The following is an 8,280-nucleotide window of genomic DNA, read 5'->3' as shown; positions in this document are numbered from 1 at the left end:
CCCGCATCAGTCTCTGCGCTGACAGCTCGGAGCCTGGAGCCTGTTTCGGATTCTGTGTCTCCCTCTCTCTCTGCCCTTCCTCTGTTCACGGTCTGTCTGTCTGTCTCTCTCTCAAAAATAAACATTAAAAAAAATTTTTTTTTAAATTTTTTTAAAAACTCTGCCAAACCCCCAACTTCTCCCCTCCAAAAAAGGTTAAACATACAACACTGTTGCCAATGAGTAAAACCTTTTAGGGTTAAAAGTGTAATTTTATTTAGATGTTACTTGTACATAATCTATAGTAAGATATACAAACAGATAAAAATTGTTTAACAGGAGGTTGTTTTTTTTTTTTTAATACCATTTTCAATTCAATTTACAACAGCATTGGTAATAATACTGCAAGGTGACAGATACTGTGATTTATAAAACAAAACTTACTTGCTACTCTGGCTGATACATTCCCACTAGTCTTTAATGGATTCAAATGTATCGTGTATTTCCGTTGCAAATTATTACAAAACTTTCACAGCCTAGCCACTTGGTGCTCAGAAAAGATGTTGATATTCTAAACATTTACTGAAATGAAAATGTTAATTTCCTAACAGTATACTTTCACGAAAGGAAAACCAGAAGTGTACCAAATCCTACGGTCTGGGGCCACCGATGGAAAAGCAACCACGTTATGTTTGTGTAGCTAATGTGTGTGGTACCGAGCAGTCTTCTCATCCCCTCTGCCTAATCTATGATGTGAGAAAAAAGCTGATCAGAAATGAATCTAAAATACACGCGGGGGAACAAAACGGAGGATGATTTAAAATAACCTTACAATAGATGACTGCTACTTTAAAATGTAAAATTCACAGCTATGAAATACCCTTTTGAATGTCCTTCTCCGTTTGTTTTGGTAAATATTTTTTGAAAATGGAAAACTGAAAAATCAAAATATTCACTTTTTCCTTTTCATGTACTAGCACATTAGAAAAAGTCTGGATTTAAATTTTCGAAGAAATCCGATTTGCTGAGAAAAATACTGTAAAAATAATCGAAATGGAAATTTAGTCCTTTTCCATTCTGTTAAAGGCTAGGTGACACCCTAGGGCAAAAGGTTTTTCACTAGTCGGAAAATCAAGTTGAAAGTGACTTGTTGATTCCACTACAGGAAGACGACTAATAATTAATAGGCTTATGAATATTTATGAATAAAGTGCCAGTAATTTTATTGTAATAAGATATAAATAGAAGAAATTCTGACATGGGTAGTAGCTTTATGTGTTCTCTTCGTCCTGAGAACAGAAGGGACATAAAAAACAAAGAAGCGTTACCAGACAGAAGTTCTAGAATTGTGCAAGTAATTCCTACTCCAAAAGTAACAATACAAACAAAATATTGTAATAAAGACAAAAGAGGAGTACAAATGGTAAAAGTCCCAAGAATAATGCCAACACAGGAGGCCTTTACACTGAAATAAAGGGAGAGAAATCAAAGGGAGAAATTTAAACGTTCATTACTAACTACTGCTTATAATCGGTAAAATTATGGCGTCCAGCTCCAAGACACGGAAACTCGAGAAGCATGTGTCAAAACAGCCAGTCCCGCTGAAAAGACTCAGGTAACCTGATGTGAGAAGGATGGTCTTGGGAAGGGGACACAGACATTAGGCTTTTCGGAGTCTCCAACTCTACGTGATTGAAATTCAAGGTATCGGCTTTATAGGACGAACGCCCACAAGCCACGTAAATGTCCACACAGGGACGCAGAGACCCGGTTCGAGGGTGCCGCTGGAGTCCTCAGGAGGACTCGGTAACAAAAACCCATCGGTCATGGTCCTGCTGAGACGACCACCATGAACCAGCCAGCTCTGCCTTGAGCTGAAGACTCCTCTGTCACGACCGAGAGTCACGAGTAACCGCCATCCGTGAGAAATGCTGTACTCGGGTAAGAATCCCTAGTAAGTAAAGTGTCTTAGTGTTATTTGTGAAGTCGTATCTAGAATCAAAGCCCGGGGGCGTTTATCTGTTCCGAACAAGCAGCGATCCCTCACCCCAACTTCTAAGACGTAAGCTGCCATCCGTGAGCGTTCCAGCAGTCTGCCTTCCTCAGGAAGATCAACCCCATGGCTCGGTCGTATTGCCGTGTGGGAAGCAGAGCGGGAAGGGCGAAGGCGAGGGGCAAGTGATCCGGTGCAGCCAGGAGCCTACTCTGACCTGAGGTACTTTTGAAAATCCCCTGTGCCGACGGCCACGCGAGGAAAGAGAACCGTGTGCTTCTAGGAGCAGGGCCACGGCCCCGCTCGGGTGATGGATCCCTAATGTGGCCGCGGCACCGGGAAAAGCAAGTAGCTGCCAGCATCTACGTCCACCTCCATCTAAGCTTTTCAACTTCAGAGCACGCGGCGCGAGGAGCCACGGGAAGCCCTCTCCCTGAGGTCCGGGGGTCCCGGACCACCGTGTCTGTGCTGGCCGGCTGGCACCCAAGGCCGTAAGCGCTGTCACACGTTTCCAGCGTCACAACCCCATGGCCCTGACGGAAGAAGAACCCTGTTGTTCATTTCATCACTGCGCAGCTGCCCAAACCTCTTAATGGCAACTGCCGACAGGCAGGGACCAAGCGAACGCCCGCGGGGAACCCTGCCTGCAAAGGGCCGGTGCGAAGGAAACGCAATTATCTAACAGATCGTTCTGAGTCACACAGAGGCACAAGCCCAGACACTGCGAGCAGAAACACTGGGTCCTCCTTACTTGTTGAATCCTTCCCTCTAGAACCAACTTCTTCTGAAACACGTTTCAAACAGAACAGAACAAAACGAAGGTGAAACGGTATCACGTACTGATTGGAAGACATCACTCTGACACACGGTCATTAATCTTGCAAAGACCTAACACCAGGCAGCTTCACAAACACGCAGCAAGTCTGCAGAATTATAGCGACCAAAAGGAGGAAACGCAAACTGCACTAAATACGCTCACGGCCAAGAGAAAGGAAGCAAAATGCCGTTTTCGGGACAATGCAATAGTTACAGCATATTTCCTCGTGTGCAGCACAATTTGCTATGTGTAGTGGCACTTAAGTATTACACAGTAAATACTGAAAAAACCCAGAATTTTTGGATGTGCAAAAGCAATATCACATTATTAATACAAAAGTCGCTAAGCTACAGGGTTATAATACCACTACGTGGGCGCGGAGACCACAAAATCTGCGAGGCATTTTCCGACGCACGGTCTCCTGCCGGCAAGCAGCCCTGCCCCCACGCCGTCCACCTGCGCACGCGCCCCGCCTCAGTCGGACCAGTCGTTCTCGTCGAACTCGGAGTCGTCGTCAGAATCGCTGTACTCCACGGCGATGCGTCTGGACAGAATCGTGGCCACGTCGTTCCCAACTGGCTCGCGCTTGGCTTCTTGCTCACGCTGCTCCTGCACCTTCTTCAGCTGAATCCCTAGAGACACGACACGGAGCGTAGAATTTAATCCCTCTGCCGGCTCCACACGAAGGAAACACAAACTAACAGGCCTAGCGGCCTTTTTTTTTTTTGTTTTTCCTGCTGACACCCAGGGTAGAAAGTTTTGGAAACCTGAGGGGAGAAAAGCTTGGGAAATAGAAGTTTCGTGACCAACAAAATTGGCACTCAAAGCGGAAACGTTTTTTGTAGCAAAGTGTTTTACGGCAGCGTGTTCGAATCAGGACATACGAACGTCACGAAAGTTCTGGAGCTACACCGTCCAGTGGGGTAGCCACTAGCCACATGTGGCTAATTAAGGGTGAAGTTACTGGGCCCCGGGGGCTACCATACTGGACTGCATCATGAACACTTCCGGGACGCTGCTGTAATCCCAAGGCTTAGAAAGCAGTGCTTTGCCCCAGTAGCCCTTGGCCGGTGTGGGGAGTTAAGAGATCTTTGTCTCACTGATTTGCTGAAAATGAATACAAAATACAGTCGTCCGCTTTCTTATTAACAAAGTGGGATACAAAGATGATTGAATGTGCTAATTCTTTAACTTTCTCTTTTGAAACGATTTCAGATTTATAGGCTGTAAAACTAGCGGAAAAACGTCCCCATACAACCGACATCCCGCTTCCATTTGACCGTCTTGTTTAACTAGCAACCCTTCTCTGGCATTCTTGCTCACACACCCATACTTTTTCCTGGATCACTTGAGAATAAGGTAGTATATGATGTCCTTTTGCCCCTAAAATACCTCATGTGTAATTCCTAAGAGACAATGATCGAAATCAGGCTATTAGTGCAGACACAAATATACTACCATCTACTGCACAATTTTATTTCAATTTTGCCAGCAGACCTAACAGCAGCAAATGAAGAAAGTTTTCCACCAGGCTTGGGATGTGACGTGGAAACACCCATCACGTTAGTTGTCATTAATGTCCCTTATTCTGGGAAGTTCTTCAGTCTTTGTGTTTTACGACCTTGACGGTTTTTGTTTTTTTTTTTTTTTAATTTTTTTTTTTTCAACGTTTTTTATTTATTTTTGGGACAGAGAAAGAGCATGAACGGGGGAGGGGCAGAGAGAGAGGGAGACACAGAATCGGAAGCAGGCTCCAGGCTCCGAGCCATCAGCCCAGAGCCTGACGCGGGGCTCGAACTCACAGACCGTGAGATCGTGACCCGGCTGAAGTCGGACGCTTGACCGACTGCGCCACCCAGGCGCCCCATGACCTTGACGGTTTTGAAGAACACAGGCAGCTCTTCTGTAGACTGTCCCTTGATGTGGGCTTATCAGAGGTTTCCTCGTGATTAGACCCAAGTTATGTTATCACTCTTACTGGAAGGGGCTCACGGGTGTCAGAAAACAAAACCACTGTCCTGCTATGACCCTAAATTGACTTGCGACGGGGTCGTGTACCTCTGGGATCTTCTCTCCTCGACAAAATCAAAGTGTGCCAATGGCGTTCAAGACGTTCAAGACATACGAGAACCCCGGGCCTGCGTGTCACACTCCAGTCTGATTTGTGGGCACTCAGAGCAGAGGCAGTCACGTCCCCGCCGTCCTGTGAAGGACGCCAGGGGTGCTGCTGTCGGGCTCCCTTCTCAGTCCCTTCCGAACGGAAACAACCAGACTGTGACCAGGAGACGGTGCATCTCCCGACTGCACGAGGAGCTCTTGGGATACCTCACGCCCTGTCAGTGCCCCTCAACCAGCCTGGGCTGTGCCTGGGGCTGACAAAAAACGGGGTGGAACAGACTGGAAGTGTGTGGCTCGGGGGGGGGGGGGCGGGGGCAAAACGGGTGAACGTCTGGGCTCCTCCAACCTGACGGGACCAGAGATGCTCTATTTCTGTATGTCTCATGTTCTGGGGTTCAGTGTAGGACTTCAATCTGACAAAAGAATTCTGCTGCTAAATAAATGTTGAAAAGCTTACCGGCTTAGCACATCGAGCTAAAAATATGGGAAGTCTAGGACACAGCTTAGATTTTTAAAAATAACTAAATCATATGCACGAGCTTGCTTTCGCTCGTTTATACATTTACCCCCAGAGTAGAAGGCAGAGGGAAGATCTCATTAATTAGTGATCATTTTTATGAGCTATTTCTAGTCAAGTAAAGGTTTCCTGAATTCTCAATTCTTTATTACTGTGTGTTTATCCTGCACTGGCAAAAACATATCTACAGTTTACCAAAAACAAAATCAAGGGGCGCCCGGGTGGCTCAGTCGGCTGAGTGTCCGACTCCTGGTTTCGGCCCAGGTCACGAACTCACGGTTCAGGAGTTCAAGCCCCGCGCTGGGCTCCGTAGCTGGTGGCACAGGGGATTCTCTCTCTCTCTCTCTCTCTCTCTCTCCTTCTCTCTCTGCCCCTCGCCCGCTCGCACTGCCTCCGTCTCTCTCAAAATAAATAAACTTCAAAAAAAAAAATCAAACAAGTGTCCTCGAACCCTATCCTCAGACACAGTTCAGTGGAGAGTAGACACTTGAGGGCCAGGCTGTAGCTGGGGTCGGAGCCACGAAGAGATCTCCTTCTAGAAGGAAGACTGTGTTTGAGACGCTCACTCACCCATTCGAATGGCGGCAAGCAGATCGCTTCGAGCATCGCTTATGGGTGGCTGTGCCGTCTCCTGGCGCTTTGCCTCGGCTGCTGGGGGGCCGTGCATCGGGGAGGAGGATCGAGAAGACCCTGCGCCAGGAGGACCCGGCGGGGGCGGCGGTGGGCCCGGAGGCGGCGGGGCCGTGACCACGAGCCCCGCGGCGGGAGGGTGGGGAGGAGGCGCGTAGGAGGAGCCCGCAGAGGCAGGGAAGGGGGGCTGCATGGGGATCTGGAGAGGGCTGACGAAAGCAGTTTGTGCTGAAGGAATCATGGGGGGCGGCGGAGGAGGCGGCGGTCCTGAGGGGTTGTAATACTCAATGATCTGTGCTGGGAGCATCCTAATAAAGAGAGGAAACACCAAGAGTCGTTAAAGCAGCAACAGCCACATCCTCTGCGCGTCTAATACACCTAACACAGGGGCCTCCCTCCAACACAGTATACACTGTCCTTTGAACTTGTAACACCGTAGGACGCGAACATCCACGCTTCGCACCAGCCGTTCTCACATGTCTACATTATTCGCGGTGATGCGATTCGAGATCACCTACTCAAAGGAACCGAAAAGAAAATCACTCAAAAAGTAACTCTCTGTGGCAGGCCAGAATAAAACGGTTGACGGCAGAGGTTAAGAACAGTGACTCAAGTCTCCCCTTTCTCCTGGGCATCTCAAAGGTGGGCGGCTCACGCACTCGGTCTTACAAGGGTTCTGTGGTCAGATTCGGAAAAATCTGTATTTCCTAGCCCGTCCCACGGAAGTGCCTCAAGCCGACAGTGCCTATGGAAGTATCAAAATCTGTGAAAAGTCCTTCAGCTAAGAAATCCACTGAATTCTACTTAGCTAAGGCTTTTCCTAACCAACTGGACCACAGACCCTCTCTTTGCCTGACCCTTGGCTAGAGCCTCAGAACACACTCCGAGAGAGAGAACGGATGGATGGGAATAACCAGGACTGAGTGGTCACAGAGGGAACCTCAAAAAGCTGGCGGGGGGTGGGGGGCAGGGCATACATTCAGGTGTTTCATGCTGCTCTGAAGAACACACATGTTAACACAAACACACACTCAACCTTCCCGGACACGGTCTCGGAGGGCCTAACTCTTCAAAGGTTACGGTTAAGCCCGAAAAGACAGGGCAAAAGACCGCCTATCAAAACAGAGACGGGTGCTTACATTAATAAACTCCTGAACGTGAGGGTCTTTCTTTAGGAGGCGTTTGAATCCCACCCGAGACACGGAAAACAAAAGGACCCGGGGGAGGAATGATGTCTGGGCTCCAACACGTCAAGAAAGGGGACCACGGGGCCAAGTGCGAACACGGCTCACGGGGGGCTGCACTGTATGGTTTTCTCACGTGTGACGGGAACTCTCTGCGGTTCACCCGGCGCACGTCCAGAAACCCGGAGATCTGGGACAGGTTCACAAAATCAGCGTGTCACCCTCGATCAACGCCTTGGCTTCGCAATCCATTCGAACGTAGCCAGGGGTATGTATGAAGGGGCGGGGGGGGGGGGTGTGCATGACTACAGATTCGAACCTGAGATGCATCTGTAACGGAAAGGGGAGCAGCGGGACACTGAGGCTTTTAACGCAGAATGTGGCTTAGCTGGTAGTATCTACACCCAGCCGCCCCTGGCTGCTTCTGGCCCCTAAGGCGTGATCGTTCAGTTACACCTTCTCGAGCACACACAGCAAGACTCCCGATGCCACATTAAGCGCGGCAGGACGCAGGAGTCCCGGTTACCCGTAGTCTGCTGGCGCCATGGGCGCGGAGGCCTGGGACCCCTCTGTGGCCTGTGGTGGGGGTGGCGGCGGCGGCTGCTGGGGTCTGTTCAGCGCCATGTGCCTCGCCGAGGCGGAGGGGGGTCGGTACTCATGCTCGGGGGCCTGGGCTGCCGGCCCGTGCGGTGGTGCGTCGCCGGCCGCGTAAGAAGGGGTCACGGGCTGCGGCTGCAGAGAGTGGTTGGGGGTCGCCGGGTAAGAGTAATCTGTGACATCCGACGCGTGCGACCTGGCGTTCAGGGAAGAGGGGGGGAGAAATTCAAATTAAATTAGGAGGATCCCCCCACCCCACCCCAACAGGCATACACCTCTATTTGAGCAACCACCTTGCCGATGTACAGAAATCACACACTGTGTTTCCTTTACAAGCACCAGCCAGGTCCAGCCCCATGAGAGCCTCCCAGCAACAACATCATTACGACTTTAGCAGCAAGCCCCAGTGTTACGTGGCTTCAGATTCACAGCGTTGAAGTGGGTA

The 8,280-nt window shown here is 49.5% G+C and overlaps 1 protein-coding gene across 5 annotated transcripts in view; it reads right to left on the bottom strand.

The window, feature by feature from the left end:
• Window positions 1–1,177: 1,177 nt before the first annotated feature.
• WASF3 (WASP family member 3) overlaps window positions 1,178–8,280 on the bottom strand; it is a 133,609-nt gene continuing 126,506 nt past the window's right edge. For all 5 annotated transcript variants that reach the window (XM_042937545.1, XM_042937444.1, XM_042937705.1 and 2 more), the window contains 3 exons: window positions 7,765–8,031; window positions 5,995–6,362; window positions 1,178–3,421 (listed from right to left, as the gene is read on the bottom strand). In XM_042937545.1, the coding sequence (XP_042793479.1) occupies window positions 3,264–3,421; window positions 5,995–6,362; window positions 7,765–8,031 (793 nt within the window). In that variant the 3' untranslated portion in view covers window positions 1,178–3,263. The remainder of the gene's footprint in view (window positions 3,422–5,994; window positions 6,363–7,764; window positions 8,032–8,280) is intronic.

The sequence above is a fragment of the Panthera leo genome, chromosome A1 (genome assembly GCF_018350215.1).
Source record: "Panthera leo isolate Ple1 chromosome A1, P.leo_Ple1_pat1.1, whole genome shotgun sequence".
NCBI classification, from domain to species: Eukaryota; Metazoa; Chordata; class Mammalia; order Carnivora; family Felidae; genus Panthera; species Panthera leo.
This window is presented reverse-complemented; position numbering and strand designations above follow the sequence as displayed.